General features: G+C 41.9%; 5 protein-coding genes across 6 annotated transcripts in view; 2 read left to right on the top strand and 3 right to left on the bottom strand.

Moving 5' to 3' along the window:
* The window catches only part of LOC119548423 (short neuropeptide F), a 33,298-nt gene extending 27,659 nt beyond the window's left edge, over positions 1-5,639 (top strand). Inside the window, exons 2-5 of the mRNA XM_037855662.1 lie at positions 3,375-3,519; positions 3,577-4,031; positions 4,446-4,673; positions 4,739-5,639. Coding sequence (XP_037711590.1) covers positions 3,411-3,519; positions 3,577-4,031; positions 4,446-4,673; positions 4,739-4,786 — 840 coding nt within the window. The 5' untranslated portion in view covers positions 3,375-3,410 and the 3' untranslated portion in view covers positions 4,787-5,639. The remainder of the gene's footprint in view (positions 1-3,374; positions 3,520-3,576; positions 4,032-4,445; positions 4,674-4,738) is intronic.
* A 2,176-nt stretch (positions 5,640-7,815) lies between these two features.
* LOC119547767 (condensin complex subunit 2-like) lies at positions 7,816-10,417 on the bottom strand. Its single transcript, XM_037854776.1, has 3 exons — positions 9,923-10,417; positions 8,341-9,861; positions 7,816-8,272 (listed from the first exon to the last, which is right to left on the bottom strand). Exons 1-3 carry the CDS (start codon positions 10,232-10,234, stop codon positions 7,928-7,930), a joined length of 2,178 nt encoding a protein of 725 aa, XP_037710704.1. The 5' UTR covers positions 10,235-10,417; the 3' UTR covers positions 7,816-7,927.
* A 158-nt stretch (positions 10,418-10,575) lies between these two features.
* Positions 10,576-13,343, bottom strand: LOC119547766 (condensin complex subunit 2). Its single transcript, XM_037854774.1, has 3 exons — positions 12,804-13,343; positions 11,198-12,742; positions 10,576-11,132 (listed from the first exon to the last, which is right to left on the bottom strand). Exons 1-3 carry the CDS (start codon positions 13,113-13,115, stop codon positions 10,788-10,790), a joined length of 2,202 nt encoding a protein of 733 aa, XP_037710702.1. The 5' UTR covers positions 13,116-13,343; the 3' UTR covers positions 10,576-10,787.
* Positions 13,344-13,907: 564 nt separating this feature from the next.
* On the top strand, positions 13,908-16,993 carry LOC119547634 (ovarian-specific serine/threonine-protein kinase Lok). 2 transcript variants are annotated; one of them, XM_037854572.1, is made up of 6 exons: positions 13,908-14,392; positions 14,529-14,686; positions 15,222-15,330; positions 15,411-15,851; positions 15,973-16,207; positions 16,268-16,993. In XM_037854572.1, the coding sequence occupies exons 1-6, from the start codon at positions 14,257-14,259 to the stop codon at positions 16,572-16,574; spliced, it is 1,386 nt and encodes a 461-aa protein (XP_037710500.1). In that variant the 5' UTR covers positions 13,908-14,256; the 3' UTR covers positions 16,575-16,993. The 2 variants fall into 2 exon arrangements, with proteins under 2 accessions (XP_037710500.1, XP_037710499.1); XM_037854571.1 differs by having other exon boundaries at positions 13,908-14,443.
* Positions 16,994-17,033: 40 nt separating this feature from the next.
* LOC119547635 (protein valois) lies at positions 17,034-18,626 on the bottom strand. The gene is made up of 3 exons (XM_037854573.1): positions 17,997-18,626; positions 17,556-17,932; positions 17,034-17,499 (listed from the first exon to the last, which is right to left on the bottom strand). The coding sequence occupies exons 1-3, from the start codon at positions 18,534-18,536 to the stop codon at positions 17,313-17,315; spliced, it is 1,104 nt and encodes a 367-aa protein (XP_037710501.1). The 5' UTR covers positions 18,537-18,626; the 3' UTR covers positions 17,034-17,312.
* Positions 18,627-19,098: the final 472 nt, after the last annotated feature.

Below are 19,098 nucleotides of genomic sequence, written 5' to 3'. Positions count from 1 at the left end.
AAACCACAAAATGTCAGCCAGCAACAACGGCAGCAAAGTCTCATCAAATATGTTGATAAAACACAAAAGATTACAACCCAAGGAGGGTCTGGGAAAAAAGGGTCCTAGGAGAAGGACACCAGGCCAGGACGAAGGCATCTAATGTGTTTGTCAAAACGTTTTAATGCCCTTTCCCAGGGATGGGGTCCCATAAAGCCAGCTAGATAGCCCAGGCACAGTAACCTTTTTTTTTGGGGCAGAAAGGGCGATAGTTAAAGCCTAAAGGGGGTGGTGGTGCGTTCGGGACCGACTGACCAGCCACAGATGACCTTTTTCGCACAGCGAAATAAAAATTGTTAAATAAAAGGCGAATAAAATTGGTGTGTCACACAAATAAGAGGGAAAAAGAGCCTCGTCAAAGTCTCGACATGAGCAAAAAACAACCTGTTGTTCATGTGTGTGTTTGTTGGGTAGGAGGGTTTTGGGTAAGGGTTTTCGTATGGGTATGCCTGAGCGAAAGTCTGGGTTTTGGGGGCGTTAAATGTATTAGTTGGGCTATGCCCTAAAGGCTATTTAAACGTCGTCAATGTGTTTTTCACGCTTCGGTTAAGAAGATGTTGGGGAAAAATCACACTACACAACATAAAATAGGCTGAATTAGTAGACTGATATTTATTATACGTTACCACCAGTAAAATATTTGAAGATCTTCACATGGTTCCATTTCAATTTGATATACTTTCGTACGTATTTATATACTACTTATTTCGTGATTCATTATTGTTATATGAATAATTATAACTTAAAGTTGATTATATATATGATTGATGATTGATGATTGATTATATATCTCTTCAGTATTTATTATGATGTTTTTAAATTCATCTCCGAAAAATTTGCTGTTTGATGTGAAGTGTATTTTTGGATAACCTTCTCCATTTTGCACTTATCAGGCTCTTGATGCTCAACAATGTGTTAATGGGATTGCTTATTATGTGTCAATCAAGCGTTACACTCCAAGCAATTTAAGAGCCCAAAAATATTCGTCCTGTCATGTACCATTTATTGGTTGACACATTGTTTTTTAAAGCCTGCTAAACTGGGATCTGCCTACCATGCCCACGAACAAACGGCATATTCGGACGTAAATAGCATCATTATCTAGGAGATATCGCACAACTCATTCGTCATTCGTCAAAAGCCAACAAGAAGGCATCCCCAGAGAACGATGATAAATCACTTTCAATTTTGACAAACGTCCCAAATGTCGCGCAGTCTAGGGGCACATTTCATCGGCCAAACACCCACTTGCAAACACAGACAGATACCAAATTTCCATACCGAGTGGTCGGACTCCGCTGGGCAATTGGCCAACACTCTTCCGCCCAACAAATCATTCTCCGGCGGACATTTCCGAGATATCATTGGCCGAAACGAGAGAAAGGCACAAGAGGGGAAAGCGAAAGTCAATTCGATTAAGGCTTGGACAGACATCAGAAAAGATGGATGGCTGGGAGCTGGGCGAATGGTAAATCATAAAAAATAAGACGGTATATATAGACGATTAAGTGGGAATTTATAGATTTTAAGGAATACATCTTAAATTAGGAAAAATTCAAGTTGGAAAATACTAATACGTGTGTAGTATAGAAACGCCTGTTTAAACAGCATGCTTATTCAATACCATTTATGCATTCGATTTTATTATTCTAAGATAGTACGTATTACCAATATTAAATGATTATTAAAGAGTTTCTCTTCGTTATCTTTAAAAGTCAATTTTAAGTGCTTAAAATCCGTTCCTTTCTGACTTCAAATAAATATTTATGATGCTTTTTTAAAAGCAGTCTCGTGATCTACTTATTAGCCATCATGGCGGCGGTATTTTGTGAAACGTGCCCCTTGCTTAACTTCAATTCAATTTCCGGTTCGCCTTCCTGACATCACGTATACGCAGGCTATCACGTATACGACAAGTTGCATCGCCAGCCATCCGCAGTCAGCTACTAACAAAATATTTCGCCAGCACTTAACGCCCCCAGCAATCCTCCTTTTTGCCGATGCTGTTGCAAAGGCTTAACTTCCAACTTCCGCCTGCAACGACAGGGAAAAAAGCCAAAACAAAAGTGTAAATTTCAACCCCATTTGGGGGAAAGTGTCTCTTCCTGTGGAGAGACTGCTGTGCATAATATTGCATACTCATTTAAGACCCATTGTTCAGACACTTCTCGGCATAAGGACTTTGCTCTAAGAATTTCTTTCTTTTGCCTTTGGTGTACTGCCCCCAAGGTAAGCCATCTATCAGCATCCTGACTGGATTCATCAAGACCCAACCCTTCAATTGCAACTCCTCCGTCCCACTTGAACCCATGGCTGTGCTGTGTTTCTTCTTATAAATAATTCAATTGCCATTTTCCTGGTCTTATTCTCTTTGCTGTAAAATGAACATATGACGCCTGAAACGAATTACAATGAACGGAAGGCCTTACAGTTGATATGAAATGCATGAGGGTCCTTTGCATTGTCTAGCTCACGTCTATGTTGAGGACATAGAAAATATTGCAGCGCTATTGATTTTCTTTAAATTTTTAATAATGGAAAATCCCACACCATCGGCCATTAGGCAAGCCATTAACCAATGACATCATTTGGAAAAATATATACATTTCTATAAAAACGGTGGCAACTAATGGTGGCATTGGCGCAGCTGTTGGGTTTTTCTGATATCTAACCTTTAACAATTTACGGAAAAAATAAATGCATTGAAACACTTCGAATATGGGACCCTATTCAAGTGCAGTCATGAATAATTTTCGCTCATAAATTGCTCTTCAGTGGACAAAATCTATGTTTTCCCAGGAAAATGTAAGAAAAGCCGCTTTCATTTTCAATGTTTGCCAAAACCTTCTTTGTATAAGCAAACAGAAATTTAAAAATGAATTTTGATCTGAAATACAGTAGTTCGAATTGAACTTTGATTTCCCATTTAAGACTAAATTTGGACATAATAAAATAGTGGGTAAAAGTCATTTGTGGCAGAAATTAAAACTTAACAAAATTACGCTGCATTCAATATATCGACTTTTATAAAATACAATATATAACGAAATGTATTGTAATTTTTCTGCTTTTACCACTAATGTTTTGTTGAATTTATGCTCAAAGCATTTTAATATTTTACCATGGTCTCTTACCTTCATATATTTTGGGAAAAGGTTTTACCCTTGATAGGTATTATTAATTGCTGTTCTAAATTTATAAACTCCATCGGAAAAAGGAAACTGTACCATCGTATTTACTTTGTATTTGTGTAGTGTTGCTATTATGATGACAGCTGCATATCCTTTATATTATAAATTTTTGTAATTTCTCATCCTGGTTCTTCTTCCTTACAGATTCTCATCAACGCAAGGCAAGAGCAATAAGTAGAAATGTTTCACTTGAAGCGCCAACTGAGTCAAGGCTGTGCCCTGGCCCTCATCTGCTTGGTGACTCTCCAGATGCAGCATGCCACCCAGGCGGAGGTGTCTCCAGTTCAAGGTGACCATCCCTTGCAGTCGCCCTCCGAGAAGCAATCCTCTAAAGACTCTTTTGTAGGCACTCCCCTGAGCAATCTATATGATAATCTGCTGCAGCGCGAGTACGCCGGACCCGTGGTCTTCCCCAATCATCAGGTGGAACGCAAGGCCCAGCGTTCGCCCTCGTTGCGTCTCCGGTTTGGACGCAGTGATCCGGATATGCTGAACAATATTGTGGAGAAGCGTTGGTTCGGCGATGTCAACCAGAAGCCCATAAGGTCGCCCTCTCTGCGCCTGCGATTCGGCAGGCGGGATCCCAATTTGCCCCAGATGCGACGGACCGCCTACGATGACCTCCTGGAGCGGGAACTCACCCTCAATAGCCAGCAGCAGCAGCAGTTGGGTACCGAGGGAGACTCCGATCTCAGTGCCGACTACGATGGTCTCTACGAGCGGGTGGTGCGGAAGCCACAGCGTCTTCGCTGGGGACGAAGTGTTCCTCAGTTTGATACAAACAATGCTGATAATGAACAGGTAATTTTCATAAATTTGATAGGATTTTTTTAAAGTTTTTTTAGGGATATCAAGTAAATGTGTCTTTTTAAGGAATATTATGATACTTTTTAAATGTGTTAAAAAAGGAAAACAAATTGCCAAAGAAATTATTAAAACAAGGTATATAAAAGTCAATCTCAAAAACAAAAATTTTGTATTGAGGATTGTGGACTTAAAATATATTGGAAAATATATTTAATCACCTCTATAATTGATTTAAAACCGTAAGCTATTTTTAATAACTTTTAGTTTAGTGATATTTTCTATAATAATATTATTCAAACTGAGTTCTGTCCCTCATCTTTAAAAGAAGATTAAAAATGAATTGTTGCAGATTTTATTGCTAGGATTATTTTGATTAATATGATATCATTACCCTTTTTAATTTTCCAGATGGAACGCTCGCAATGGTACAACTCCGTGTTGAACTCGGAGAAAATGCGCCGGATGCTTATGGCCCTGCAGCAGTACGAATCTCCCGAAAATGTGGCCAGTTATGCCAACGATGAAGATACCGATGCGGACCTGAATAATGATGCATCCGAGTTCCAGCGAGAGATCCGTAAACCCATGCGGTTGAGATGGGGACGAAGCACTGGAAAGGCTCCCTCAGAGCAGAAGGTGGGTTTTAAAGATATATGAAAAATGAATTTTCCCTGATTCCAAATCTTTTTCTGAAAATGTAGCCGACTCCTGGGGAAACTTCATCGGTCCCACCCAAGACACAGAACTAAATTATTGAAAAACAGCCATGTGAAGGAACTGCAGGAGAATGGCAACAATTAAAAGATATCGGAAGCAAGCTACACGGTCAATATCCAAAGCCAAATAAGATACAGAAAACATATAAAACCCAAGGTCAGACAAAGTTTTTGAAAGCATTTTGAGATCGCAAGGAGGCAAGGGCTAAGAAATACATACTATAAAACATATATCTAATAAAAATTATTAACCATTTATGTGTAACTCTTGGGTTTGAGCCACTTTTAAAATAAACTAAAACTTACAAATATATATTTTCCGTAAACTTTAACAATGCGCAGGTAAAACAAGGTAAAACAACCATTTCGACTTAGAGTTAGTTTACAAGTGTACCATTTTCAATAATTTATAGTTGCGTTTTTTTTATAAAGATCTTCAAAATGTTTTATATTTTGTATTATTTAAAAAAAATTAAGTATGTATACCCAGAAACCCATCGAAATAGTTCAGCCTCCTTATTCCTAATATGCTCAATTAAAGAACTTTAAAAATATTTGATTGCCCCAAAAACTTTTAGACTCAATGTATATAAAAATATTATGAAAACTTTTAAAAATTAGCGCAATTTGTTATACTAACGCTAAAAAGCTAAAAAAAAAATTATTCTATTAATGAAAGAACTTCTTCGTTTCTAAACTCGTAAGCGAATTTCGATTTAATGTTACGATGGAAGTGTTTGAAAAACATAGAGGCCCCCGAAAGCTGTATTACTGTAACACTTGTTATATTTTGTGTGCTACAAGTTATAAATAAATGTATATCAACTATTATATTATACGACTATATATATATATATAAATATACGATGAACATTGTCTATTGAAATTTTATCGATGTATTTTAATAAAAGGAGAAATCAATTACAGAGCAAACAAGCATAAAGCTGAATGTCGTTAGAACACTTTTGTATATTTAATTTACACCATCATTGAAATTATTGTTTACCAAACAAAAATATGATAATGAAAATACACTTTGTGGTAACATCCATATCCAGCTGAATGCCATTTCTCGGTGAAAATTGTGCAAAATCTTCTCCCGCGTATATATCAGTATATAACTTTTAATGAATGTAACATCATGAATGTAAATAAAAGAGCAGGAATACTTAAAAGCAAACATATTTTACTCGATCTATGCTACAAATAAATAACTCAGATGGAGTAAAAACTTAGAAAATTGTATATTATTAATTTTGGTGGGAGAACATATAACTGCATATCATAATACCCTACTCAAAAAATCATTTTAATTTATTTTTTTAATTATGTTTTTCTACATTATCCCACCCATTTTACCACCCATCATTTGCATTTCATGTTAAAACTTTTCGAAATCTCTGCAGGAAACTTTTTTGATAGGTTTTCCTGCATAAAACTCACCGATCCACTAAAACTGCCAACAATAATCAACTTGGGAACCCACCGCATCCGTGCCTGCAAACTGTTGCCCATTATGGGATTAAGCAACAAATGTTAGAATATTAAACCGAAACCAAACAAGAAGCAAAAACTCTGATGAGAATGGCAGCTGGGAATGGGCAGGGGAATTATCATGGCCAAAGACAAACAATCCGTAGGAGGCCAGGACATTTGTCCTCCCACCTGTTGTGCTATGACAGCCATTGCCATTAACCCCATCACCACATCCTCGAACAGCCCTTTTCCACCTGGTTTCCACTCTTTGTTGATGTTGGCTTTGATAATTAACTTTTCAACTCCTAATGTACCGAAATGTGTGTTGCCTAAAATTGTTATACTCCCTACATGAAACATATTATTTCGGTTAATTGCATGCAGCATTGAAAATTCAACATGAAAATGCACTTTACGAGGATACCAGTTTTGTGGGTGGTAAACGGGTTAGCCTAATATGTTGAAATTCCGCCATGAAAGTCTAGATTTTAAAATTGCATGCTTTCAAATTATTCAACAACATTATTTCAGTGAACAAAGTTACATTTAAAATGTGTTATTTTCTGAAAATTGGCTAACAACGGAAACTTTTACTGGGAAACTATTCGCATAACTTTTAAAATACTCATATATTTTATAATTACAATATAATTTCAGAGAAAACCGTGTTATTACGAGCTGGAGAGCTGTAATATTTTTTTTAATGACGATCAAGAATTAAGGATCGCTTTAGAATTTATGTTTCTGAATATAACATCCACATTTTTAAATAGAGAAAAAGATGGAAAATTGAATCCTACATTTGACTTGAAAACTTGGATTTCTGTGTAAATTGCCAATGTCAAAATTTTGTGGAACGCTTTTAACTGATCTATGTTGCTGATGTTGTTGTTCTAGTCTTCCATATGTACAGAGTGTAATCTGTATGACGCCCCACGTTACTTAGTACTTGGCAAATATTTATGCAAATAATATGCAATTACACACACAAGCAAGCGGCGCCTAAAAGCGCTCTGTAAACACCGAACTTTTCCAACAAACACAAACACACCCGCAGCCAACAGACACACATGTGTCCCACATACACAAGTGCCAAAGGAAAATCCTCTTCAGGGGCGACAAAAACCACTTGCAACTGAAAACACCAGGAAAACGCTTGCGATTTACATTCCCATTTCGCCTTATTTTACACTGTTACTATGATGTACAAAAAATGTTGATTGATCATTAGCGATAAGTGATATTAAACGCGAATTATTCAGTGCAAGTTGTTTATATAAGGCTAACAAAATAAAATTACTATTTTTCTTTTTTTTTTGAAGTACTATCGATTTCTCTCAGTGTACACTGATATACGTATGTAAATTAAAGAGCAACAGAAGCAAAAAAACAATGTTAACTACTTCTTACTTTCTGTCTGAGCCGCCATCACAACATAAACATCCAAAACTAATGCGAAAGTTTTGATTCATTCATCTGAATACAGAACTTTGTATTCACCACGTTATTTATATACCTTAAACGTTAATGCTATAATGCTAACTGCCTTTGATTTATTTGCATTGAAAACGCGCTCGGTGGTATGCTTTGATTGGACTTATTAAATGAGTCAAGGTTCTTATTTTATGAATTAATATTAGAAATTTAACAGAGATAGAGAAAAATAAATTTGTTAAATTAGAAAATTATTCAAAGTATTTAGTCCAAGATTTTACGGATTTTAAAGTCCTTCAAGTCTTCTTGTGGAATAAGGCGCAGCTTAGAATCGTTGGCCAAATGCAGTACCGAATAGAAAGCAACCGCCGGAGACAACGAATCCGCCATTTTGGGGGTCAGATGGTTGGGCAATTTTTCGTACACCTCCTGGAAACTTGCGACACCCTTGGCATATTGTTCATTCTGTTTCCTTGGATGCGAGGGTATCGACTCCTCGGGGACATCGATTGAAAGTTGTTCCTGAATCAGGGAGTTGCAGGATTTTTTTAGATTTTTCATGTCGATCACCTTGGCTTGCTTCGCGAATGGAATGTTTACTTTGGTAACCTAAGGATAAACAGTTTGAGTTAAATCAGGGCACAGGATTCAGAGGTTTTATTTTTTGGATAACTAACCTGCGGCGGAGCACCCTCGAACTCAGTGCCGATTTCCCAGACTGAGTTATCACAGGTAGCATTCATCTTGGTTAGACTCATATCATCCGCACCCAACATGCCTTTGGATCCTTCAGTGGCCATCGCCTCAATAACGCTCACGTCGGCGGGAACAGCATCAGTAAAAATATCGTTATTGAACAGATCCTGGTCGTTATCTTCACTAAGACGCATGTCAGCATCCATATCGATCCCAAGATCTCCACCCTCATCCGATTCAGGCTCTCCGAAGCGCTTCGACAACTTTATGCTGGGTGCCGAATCGTATTTAAAGAAGAGGTCCGGGTCCAAATTGAAGTGTGTTGGCAACATCAGTTTTCTGTGGTCCCACTTTTTGAAATTCACTCGGCGCTGCTTTTTGGTAAAATCGGAAGAATCCTGCTGTTCAAAGGAGCCCTCAGTCACATTATCATAAGCAACAGCCTTGGCTCTACGGTTGACGTTTTGATTCGACGACATCTTGGGTCGTTCCCTGCGAACAGCCTGGTTGTCCTGCGGAACTGTGCTGGTGCGCTTGAACTTCCAATGTGAGGGTCCGGCCCAAAACTGAGAAATCTTCTCCATCGGCCTGTAGCAATACTCTAGCTTTGAGTTTCCGTCTACTGGTCGCAAATCCTTGAGAAACTCCGTCGGTTTTTGCAGCCGACTACAGCTTTTAAGCACCATTTGCTCCTCGGTGGTGAGCTCGTCCAGCTCATTGTGGTCCACTTCCAGTACCAGAGGAGGTCCATCCAAGTCGGGCATGGGCTCACACTCGGCGTTGATGTCGAAGGCCATGGAAATCTCGTTTACACACATATCGTCGGCATTATCCAGCCCCTCATCATGCTGATCTTCATCCTGCATGGGCTCTGCGGGCTTGTCGTTGGAAGCCTTTGGATTAGGAGCACTTGTGATAATGTAGCCAGTGTGCAGCGGGCGCAAATTTGATCTTTCAGCATGGGGAAGCAGTTTCCGCATGAAGGTAGTGCCCATCAGCGATTCAGCCGGCCACTGTTCCATGTCTGCGTTAAGAGTAGTGTGATCCTGGACCTCCTCGTTGGACTCTTCGCTGTTCCAGAAACTGTACGTGGTGCGCAAGCGCAACTCCGAGTCCAAACTGGGCAGAATGTTGTGCATTAGGCGATTTGAGGCATCAATGGAGCCCACTGTAGAGTTGAGTTTGCCAAACACGGGATCCTGCAAGGGTGTCGTATCTAGGCGGCTATTAAGTGTGTCCTTGTTCTTGGTGACGGTGGACATAGGCTTCTTCTGCCTTTTGGGCTTGGCTGCTGCTTTTTCTTGAGCTTGTTCTGCTGGATCTTGCCCCTCACCAGCCGCCTGATCGGCTTGGGGTCCATCGTCATCCTCGGCAGCGTTCAGTTGCTTATCCGTGAGAGTGCGGGCACTCAGGCCGGCTGAAATGCGCATGGCATCCAGGTAGATGGAATCAACCCGCAGACCATAAACCTTGGAAGAGGCCTCCAGTGAGGATGCCGCCATCTGGAAGATAATCGAAGGATGTGAGTGTGGTTTGCACAGAGTCTTAGTTATTCGAACTCACCTTGAAGTTGCTCATCCGCTTGTGATGGTGCTCCAGCAGATTGGCCAGCGAGTCGATGAGAGTAAGATTCCAGGCATTGTCCTTGCTCAGCTTGTTGCCATTGTAGATCTCCAGGCAGTTTTTGATCGTCTCGTTGTCCTCGATGGACTCCTGATTGCTTTGGCACTGTTGATGCTGGAAGAGAGAGCGGCGACAGGCTGCTCGCCTTTCCACCTCGTTGTCGAGCAGCGGGGTCAGCACGCGGGACACGTCGCCGTGGTACATTCCCGCCGCTGATCGTCGGAGCGGAGTCTTAAAGCGTGGGGAAGTCATTCCTCCGTTAAATCAGAAAAATAAAAAACTCAGAAAAGAAAAATCGAGATTGACGAACGCGCGTGCTTCTAGAAACACTTTTACTTTTACTGACAACTGTCGGCTTACTAAACTGACACTATTAAACTATGTTGCTCTGTTTACGATTGAATATTCTATAATTTCTTATATTTTTACCAAATTTGTAATATACCAAACTAAGATAAAATTTTTTAATTGACATATTTAAACAACAAATTTTATAACGCCAAATCGAGGAAAATAATTTGAAAAACTCGAATATACCCGAAGAAAAATTGTGCCAATTATAAAAGACAAAACATTAAAAGGTAATGTATGTGGCTTATTGTTTATTAAATAATTTATAAAATGTGAATCTGGCTTCGACTATAATTAATTTCCGATTCGACTGGGGTGAGGGTAATTCTTTGGGAATACTGATATGAGTTCTGAGTGGGACATAAGGTTATGAGATTAAAGGATACAAAACACAAAACGAAATTTAACAGCACTAAGGGCAACTACAATTAATTAAATTTAGGAATTTAAGAGTTTAATCCAAGACTTGACGGATTTGGAAGTCCTCCAAATCTTGTTGGGGAATAAGGCGCAATTTTAAATCGTTGGCCAAATGCAGAACCGCGTAGAAAGCCACCGACGGCGACAAGGAATCTGCCATTTTTGCGGTCAGAAGGTTGGGCAGTTTTTGGTACACCTCCTGGAAACTTGCAACGCCCTTTGAATAATGTTCACTCTTCTTCTTTGGATGCGAGGGTATCGTCTCCTCAGGGACAACGTTCAGAAGTTGTTTTTGAATCAGGGAATTGCACGACTTTTTCAAATTTTTCATGTCTATAACCTTTGCTCGCTTAGCGAATGGAACGATCACTTTGGCAACCTATATAAGCGATATTACATAAATAAGGGCACCAATTTTATAATTTTCATAGTTCGTATGCTCACCTGCGACGGAGCACCCTCGAACTCTGTGCCAATCTCGAAGACTGTGTTATTGCATGTGGCATTCATCTGGGTGAGCCCCATCTCGCCCGCATCCACATCCATTTTACCATCGGCCGCTTGTTCGGCGGCAATGGCCGCAATAACGCTTACGTTGGCGGGGACAGCATCGGTGAAATGTTCATTATTGAATAGATCCTGGTCGTTATCATCATCGTGATGCATGTCAGCATCCATATCGATCCCTAGATCTCCACCCTCATCCGATTCAGGCTCTCCCACGCGCTTCGACAACTTTATGCTCGGCGCCGAATCGTATTTAAAGAAGAGGTCCGGGTCTAAGTTAAACTTTGTCGGCAATATCAATTTTCGGGGGTCCCATTTCTTTTGGAAATTCACCCGACGCTGCCTTATGGTAGTATCTAGCTGCTGGAAGAAGTTCTCAGTCACTTTGCCGTAAGCTACAGCCTTTGCTCTTCGGTTAGCGGCCAAATGCGACTTCTTGGGCCTTTGACTGCGAATGGGCTGGGTATCCGCCGGACCATTGGTCTGAGAAAATGTGGTGCGCGGCCGAGTACGCTTGAACTTCCAGTGTGAGGGTCCAGCCCAGAATTGGGAGATCTGTTCCATCGGCCTGTAGGAGTACTCCAGCTTGGACTTTCCGTCTACTGGTCGCAAATCTTCTAAAAACTCCGTTTGCTTCCGCAACCGCCGACAATTTTTAAGCACCATTTGCTCCTCGACGGTGAGCTCGTCCAGCTCATTGTGGTCCACTTCCAGTACCAGAGGAGGTCCATCCAAGTCGGGCATGGGCTCACACTCGGCGTTGATGTCGAAGGCCATGGAAATCTCGTTTACACACATATCGTCGGCATTATCCAGCCCCTCATCATGCTGATCTTCATCCTGCATGGGCTCTGCGGGCCTGTCGTTGGAAGCCTTTGGATTAGGAGCACTTGTGATAATGTAGCCAGTGTGCAGCGGGCGCAAATTTGATCTTTCAGCATGGGGAAGCAGTTTCCGCATGAAGGTGGTGCCCATTAAAGATTCAGCCGGCCACTGTTCCATGTCTGCGTTAAGAGTAGTGTGATCCTGGACCTCCTCGTTGGACTCTTCGCTGTTCCAAAAACTGTACGTGGTGCGCAAGCGCAGCTCTGAGTCCAAACTGGGCAGAATGTTGTGCATTAGGCGATTTGAGGCATTAATGGAGCCCACTGTAGAGTTGAGTTTGCCAAACACGGGATCCTGCAAGGGAGCGGTATCTAGGCGGCTATTGAGTGTGTCCTTGTTCTTGGTCACGGTGGACATGGGCTTCTTCTGCCTTTTGGGCTTGGCTGCTGCTTTTTCTTGAGCTTGTTCTGCTGGATCTTGACCCTCGCCAGCAGCCTGATCGGCTTGAGGTCCATCATCATCCTCGGCAGCGTTCAGTTGCTTATCCGTGAGAGTGCGCGCACTAAGGCCGGCTGAGATGCGCATGGCATCCAGGTAGATGGAGTCCACCCGCAGTCCATAAACCTTGGAAGAGGCCTCCAGTGAGGAGCCCGCCATCTTAGAGAGAACCGAAGGATGTGAGTGTGGTTTACAAGGACTCTAAGCTGAGTAAACTCACCTTGAAGTTGCTCATCCGCTTGTGATGGTGTTCCATCAGATTGGCCAGCGAGTCGATGAGTGTAAGATTCCAGGCATTGTCCTTGCTCAGCTTGTTGCCATTGTAGATCTCCAGGCAGTTCCTGATCGTCTCGTTTTCCTCGATGGACTCTAGAGTGCTTTTGCGCTGTTGCTGCTGGAGAAGAGTGCGGCGACGGGCTTCCCGCCTTTCCGCCTCATCGTCGTTCAGCGGGGTCAGCATCCGGGACACACCTTCGTGGTAACTGCCCACAGCGGATCGCCGGATCGGATTCTCCAAGTGGGGCAGGGTCATGGTTCCGGAAATGTGGGAAGATCGGGAAGATCAGGGACTCACAGCCAAGTGTAATTGAGATAGACGGACGCGCGTGCTTCTGGGCAACCTTGGCCAACAGACAACTTTACTGGTTTCCCTCCAACCTACTGTTGTGTTCACAGTTAGCAATTTTAAATTGTTTGTTGATCGTATTTCGCCTATTTCTTATTTTGCGCTGGTATTAGTACTAGTTTACAGTTTCTTTCAAACGACGCCGCAATTTAGGGCTGCAAAATGACTGTTATTTCCAGTGCTGAAAAACCTTAAAGGTATGGCGTGTTGGCTAGGAAAAGAGCTAGACTAATAGCTAGAGTATCTCTCAAAGAAATTAGTTGTTCTTGCTATAAAAACAACTTTAATTAACAATTCAATTTTTTCTTTAAGGTATGAACTAATATATTTAAAAAACTGAAATATTTTATAAATTTAAGAATTCAGGGCTGCTTGATTTTTAGTGCCGTAACTATATCGGCAAGCCAGGGCTGGATACTTTAAATAACCGTTAGACTTGAAATACAAACTGGATAGACACAGTTTTTAATTTAATTAATTAACCAAAGAACGAAAATATAATACATGCCAGGAATTCGATTGCTTAATTTCGCTATCAAATTAATCGACCTACTCTCGACACAGATGTTGGAATTTTAACCAAGCAAATAAAAAAGCCAGAAAAGTGGGAACACATCCTTAATTGGTACTCGGGAGCATTTGCCAACACTGGCGCTAATCTGCATCCCTGGAAGGCGGCAACTCTCACTCACACAGTCGCAAAAAATAGAGTCCGTCGCGCAGTTCACGTCCAATGTCGTGATTATATTGCTGTTACTTTTCGTTGTTTTCATCTGAGAAACTTCAAATAGCTCTTTGCCAGCGCAGTGTGATAAGCTCGATGTGATCGAATAGAGCACGGGAAATGCTAAAAGCTTGGAAAAAGAATATAGAATCTATAGCTTCACTGTAGTCAGCGCACAGTGTGTGTGTGTTTTTGCCTGAGCCTGTGTAGGAGACCGAATAACTGGACATTCCGAATTTGCGCAGTTCCAGCCAATCCTAACGGGCTTTCCAGTTCGCATTACTGAATTGCGGAGTTACGATATTACGTACTTAAGGAAATATCATGGCTCGCGACACTCAAGGAACCCAGGGAACCCAAAGCCAGGCCTCCAATATCTGGACCCAAGTGGAGAGCCAACCGATGGAGAAGATCGTCTGGGGCCGTTTGTACGGCAAGAATATCAAAATCAAATCGCTGGGTACGAGCTCAAAATACCGAATTCTTTATACGCATTCGTCCTTTTCTGTTGGTAACCAAATTTACTGCCTGTTTTGTGTTTTAACTTGCTGTCTAGTATGTATTGTAATGGTATCCGTACCTCCAATGGATTTCAGATCTCAACAATGACGAGTTCAGCGCTGGACGAGGGGAGGCCAACGATTTGATCCTCACGCTCAACGATTTGCCCGAGAAAATCCTGACACGCATTTCCAAAGTGCATTTTATCATCAAGCGGGCAAATTGCGAGCTCTCCAATCCAGTTTACATACACGTAGGACCTCACATATGACTAGCTTTTCAGATCCCCACCCTCGAAAATTAGGCCATTATATAACATAAAAAGTTTCAAGCAATGAGAGTTTAGCTTTTGATATTTCTATTCAGTTTAAAACCCTGGAAACAAAAGAAAAACATGGAAAAAGAGCTACGAATTTTGAAATATACTGAACAAACCCCTAAAATATGAAAAGTTACATTTTAAAATCATTGCATCCAATTGAACATACCACTTAAGTAAAACAACAATTATGAGAAAACTATACATATATGTTATATTCATGAAAATCCAATACAAATCCATTATACCCAAAATCGATCCTATTCAATTGGGAATTCCCTGTAATACCGGGAAGTGAGTATTCACCCACGTTTCTTTTTTCAAACATATAAGTCAATGAAACTTTAAATTTTTTAATAGCTAAAATTTAATATTTTCCACATTTTTTGGGGTGGGAACTGTCTTTTAAAATGTTGTCATAAAGGAAAACCCCTAAAATTAACAACCTTTGTTTCCACCCATTTCTCAGGATCTCTCACGCAACGGGACGTTTGTGAATAATGAAAAAATTGGAACAAACAGGAAGCGAATCTTGAAGAACGACGATGTAATTTCCCTGTCCCACCCCACTTATAAAGGTAAGCGATGCACAAAACAGGTAAAAATACCTGCAGAGATTTGCAAGTAATTCGATGTTTTTCACCTGCCTCCCGTGTAGCCTTTGTATTCAAGGATCTCAGCCCGAATGAGGCTATCGGCCTTCCCGAGGAGATTAACAAAACGTATTATGTAAATCGCAAACTCGGCTCGGGGGCGTATGGATTGGTGCGACTGGTCTATGACACCCGCACCTGCCAGCAGTTTGCGATGAAAATCGTGAAGAAAAACATGCTGTCTGGCAGTGCGCGGCCCAGCACAAATTTCAGTGATCCCGATAGAGTCCTAAACGAGGCCAAGATAATGAAGAATCTTACCCATCCGTGCGTGGTTCGAATGCACGACATCGTGGACAAACCGGACTCGGTATACATGGTGCTGGAGTTTATGCGGGGTGGTGACTTACTCAACAGGATTATCAGCAACAAGCTGCTCAGCGAGGAAACATCAAAGCTATACTTTTACCAAATGTGCCATGCCGTCAAGTACCTACACGACCGAGGTAAAAGTATTTTCAATTACTTTGTTATTACTTTCTATTAACAGCAAGCATTAAAGTAACATTTGCACATAGCTTAAGTTTGATGTCGAAATCTCCAAATAATACATTCTTTAACTTGTAGGCATCACCCATCGCGACCTGAAGCCAGACAATGTCTTGCTTGAGACCAACGACGAGGAGACTCTGCTAAAAGTCTCAGATTTCGGGCTGAGCAAGTTCGTCCAGAAGGACTCGGTGATGCGGACACTGTGTGGCACTCCCCTCTACGTGGCCCCTGAGGTTCTAATAACCGGCGGCCGAGAGGCCTACACCAGAAAAGTAGACATCTGGAGCCTGGGAGTGGTGCTCTTCACTTGGTAGGGAAATTTGAACTACCATTACACAAATGATATAATATTACAATTATTTATTTGCAGTCTGAGTGGCACGCTGCCCTTTTCAGACGAGTACGGAACACCGGCGGCCCAGCAAATAAAGAAGGGCCGGTTCGCTTACGGACACCCTGCTTGGAAGGGTGTCTCGCAACGCGCCAAGCTGCTGATCAACCAAATGCTCATTGTGGATCCCGAAAAGAGACCCTCAATCGATGACGTCCTGCAGTGCAGCTGGCTGCGGGATACGCAAATGCTGCAGAAGGCAAAGAGGCTGATGAAGCTCGATGGCATGGAGATCGAGGAGGAGAACAACTTTCTCGAACCGCCCACCAAGCGATCACGACGCTAGCTACCATTTCTTAATTTCTATCGTTAATACTGCCTAGGGGTGGAGGCGTGAAAAGGTTTTAATTTTCTGGAAAAATTAAGCGACAACATTTTTCCCAAATCGCCGACACCGCAGCACCCGAGTGTATTGGCAAAACAAATGTATTTTTTGCGGTTGTTTATTTTTACGTGTTGTCTAGTGTAAGTTTCATCAACCAAGCCCAAATAGTCCTGTTAAACTGCATTTATTACTGGGCCTTTGCACTCACAATTATTTTAAGCTTCTTATCGCCCTGAATTCAGCCATTCCGTTGGAATATAGTTTCGATATATTACCAGTAATTGTTAAGAAACTAAAAGTGTTATCTGTAAGAACTTTATTTGACTCTTCAACGAACCATTAAGCTTTTTGAAATAAAGCAACTGAATTTGTTTAAGTAATATACTTTGCACATGCTCTTTTTTGGGAATAAAACTAAAATTGTTTATGCCTCTTTTATTCCTGTTCAAAAAGTCTGTATTCTATCAATATTTACAAAAAAATGTTTTGATATAAGAACAGCTTATTTACATTTGTATTTCAACGACAAGATGGTTGACAATACAATTTTTTTAGTAGTCATTTTACGTCTACTTATACACGTTACAAAAAAACGTTGTATAAGTCAGTCAGGCCAAGCATGGTAAATATTAAGGGGACTTAGGTAACTAAAAAGTAAATGCAAAAAAACGGAAGAACATTGCAGGATCTCCAGCGAATTTACTTTAACGAATGTGTCACCATCTTGCGTCCATGTCCGATGGTGATGAGGGTGCTATCATCGCTCCAAACGGCATCCGTGAGGCGGGTATGGGTGTCCTGGTGCGTGTAGATGAACTCATAATTCGCCTGCGCATTGGCCACTTTCACGGAGGCGGGCAAGTTGCTCATGGCCGCCAGATAGGGGCTACAAATATTAATGTTATTTATATGACTAAACCCACAAGCAATCCAATCTCTTACCCATTGATTAGAAGTTGCGAGACATGCCCCTTGTCGAAATATTCGCGGGTTTCCGCCAGTTTCCTTGGCACTCGGATGTCCAGAGTATGAACCTGTCCGTCGTAGTCCCCAATATAAACGTAATTATCACCCTGCAGCTCAGTTGCAGCGGCCCAAGCGGCGCTCGTGAAGCTCAGCACATGAGTGGAGTCTGCGTAGAGGCACGTGGAAGATGGAGCCGCTGCGCGGACATCCCAGATGCGGGCACATCCACCGCGATCACAGGTCACAAACTTGTCGGCCGAAGCCGAGGGCGTGGCCAGGGCGGTCATCTTATCGGTGTGGGCGGTTCGCGAATGATAGGAGCTCACCAGATCGATGCCCGAAAGATCCCAGACCTGTGAAAGGAATTGGATTTGTTTATGAAGATTCTGAGGAAGCAGTTTCTACCTGGTGACTTACATTCAGGGTGCCATCCGCTGAGCCCGAGACGGCTCTTTGTCGATCAGCCTTGAAAACGCTCAGCTGGCTGATGGGCGTTGAATGGGCGTGGGACTCGCCCACGAGGAAGAGGCAGTAGGGCGACTGCGGATTGCGCACCTTGGAGTAAGTGGACCAGGCCTGGAGGCGTGTATCGCCCAGAGCCACCAGCAACACATCGTTCTCGGCGTAGCGCACAATGTTCACCGTGTGCTCGGCCTGCAGCTTGAAGTCGGCGCTGTCCACGGTCATGTGGTTCAACTGGCTGTGCCCATAGCCGAAGAACATGCCCCACCAGTGGCCTCCCTCACGCCGGTTGGTGGCCAGTGCGAAGTGTTGCTGCTCATTGATGGCGATGCTGTCCCAGCAGTCGTGGAGTCGCGGCGACAGATTCTCGAGGCGCGCATTCAGATCGGCAACGTTGAGATTCGGGTACTCCAGATTGCCGGCCAGCTCCAAAGCCGGTGGCGGTTGGTGGGTATCCGGAGTGCGGTACAGCTCCGAGCTGCGTTGCGGGAACATGGTGTTTGGGTCAAGAAATCCGGGAATTCAGGGGATTTGATTTGGCCAAGCGGCGGAGGCGAAAGAAAAGGAGCGTGTTTGACGGCGTTGCCAGATGGTTAAGCCATAAAGTTCAAGCACAGAACACAACCTAGGTTCAAGCCCATACTTTTCAGATAATACCCTATTCACACAGAGGGGGTGTCCTTGATTTGGCGGGATAAAATATTTATCATCCGGAAGTAACCAATACATTTAAAATTTTTAATATTTTTTTATATCAATTAATTTTTTGGCTTAAAACCCCCAAAAATAAGTATCTTTGTTGCTCATCATTACAAATGTTGCTCAGCAACATGGATTTTTTGTAGTATTTTTGGGTAACTCAGACCCGGGAATTTAAAATCGAAAAGAAATCTTTATTTAAACATGTGATCTTATTTTCTTTTTAAATGTAATTGGAGTGCACATCACTATCAACAAGCTCTCGTTCATTCATCATTCTTTTTCTGGCGAGCTATCTAGGGATAAATAGGTGTATGCATTGCCTCTTAAAGTAATTAAACTGCGATCCCCATCTTCG

Source organism: Drosophila subpulchrella, chromosome 2L (assembly GCF_014743375.2).
Source record: "Drosophila subpulchrella strain 33 F10 #4 breed RU33 chromosome 2L, RU_Dsub_v1.1 Primary Assembly, whole genome shotgun sequence".
NCBI lineage: Eukaryota > Metazoa > Arthropoda > Insecta > Diptera > Drosophilidae > Drosophila > Drosophila subpulchrella.
This window is presented reverse-complemented; position numbering and strand designations above follow the sequence as displayed.

Coding starts and splice junctions, on each gene's coding strand:
- LOC119547766 (XM_037854774.1), bottom strand. CDS start 13,115: ATGACCCTGCCCCACTTGGAGAATCCGATCCGGCGATCCGCTGTGGGC. Junction 12,743..12,803: donor AGCGGATGAGCAACTTCAAG/GTGAGTTTACTC, acceptor GTTCTCTCTAAG/ATGGCGGGCTCCTCACTGGA. Junction 11,133..11,197: donor TCGAGGGTGCTCCGTCGCAG/GTGAGCATACGA, acceptor TCGCTTATATAG/GTTGCCAAAGTGATCGTTCC.
- LOC119547635 (XM_037854573.1), bottom strand. CDS start 18,536: ATGTTCCCGCAACGCAGCTCGGAGCTGTACCGCACTCCGGATACCCAC. Junction 17,933..17,996: donor CAGCGGATGGCACCCTGAAT/GTAAGTCACCAG, acceptor TTCCTTTCACAG/GTCTGGGATCTTTCGGGCAT. Junction 17,500..17,555: donor TCGCAACTTCTAATCAATGG/GTAAGAGATTGG, acceptor TAATATTTGTAG/CCCCTATCTGGCGGCCATGA.
- LOC119547634 (XM_037854571.1), top strand. CDS start 14,257: ATGGCTCGCGACACTCAAGGAACCCAGGGAACCCAAAGCCAGGCCTCC. Junction 14,444..14,528: donor GCATTCGTCCTTTTCTGTTG/GTAACCAAATTT, acceptor AATGGATTTCAG/ATCTCAACAATGACGAGTTC. Junction 16,208..16,267: donor GGAGTGGTGCTCTTCACTTG/GTAGGGAAATTT, acceptor ATTTATTTGCAG/TCTGAGTGGCACGCTGCCCT.
- LOC119547767 (XM_037854776.1), bottom strand. CDS start 10,234: ATGACTTCCCCACGCTTTAAGACTCCGCTCCGACGATCAGCGGCGGGA. Junction 9,862..9,922: donor AGCGGATGAGCAACTTCAAG/GTGAGTTCGAAT, acceptor ATTATCTTCCAG/ATGGCGGCATCCTCACTGGA. Junction 8,273..8,340: donor TCGAGGGTGCTCCGCCGCAG/GTTAGTTATCCA, acceptor GTTTATCCTTAG/GTTACCAAAGTAAACATTCC.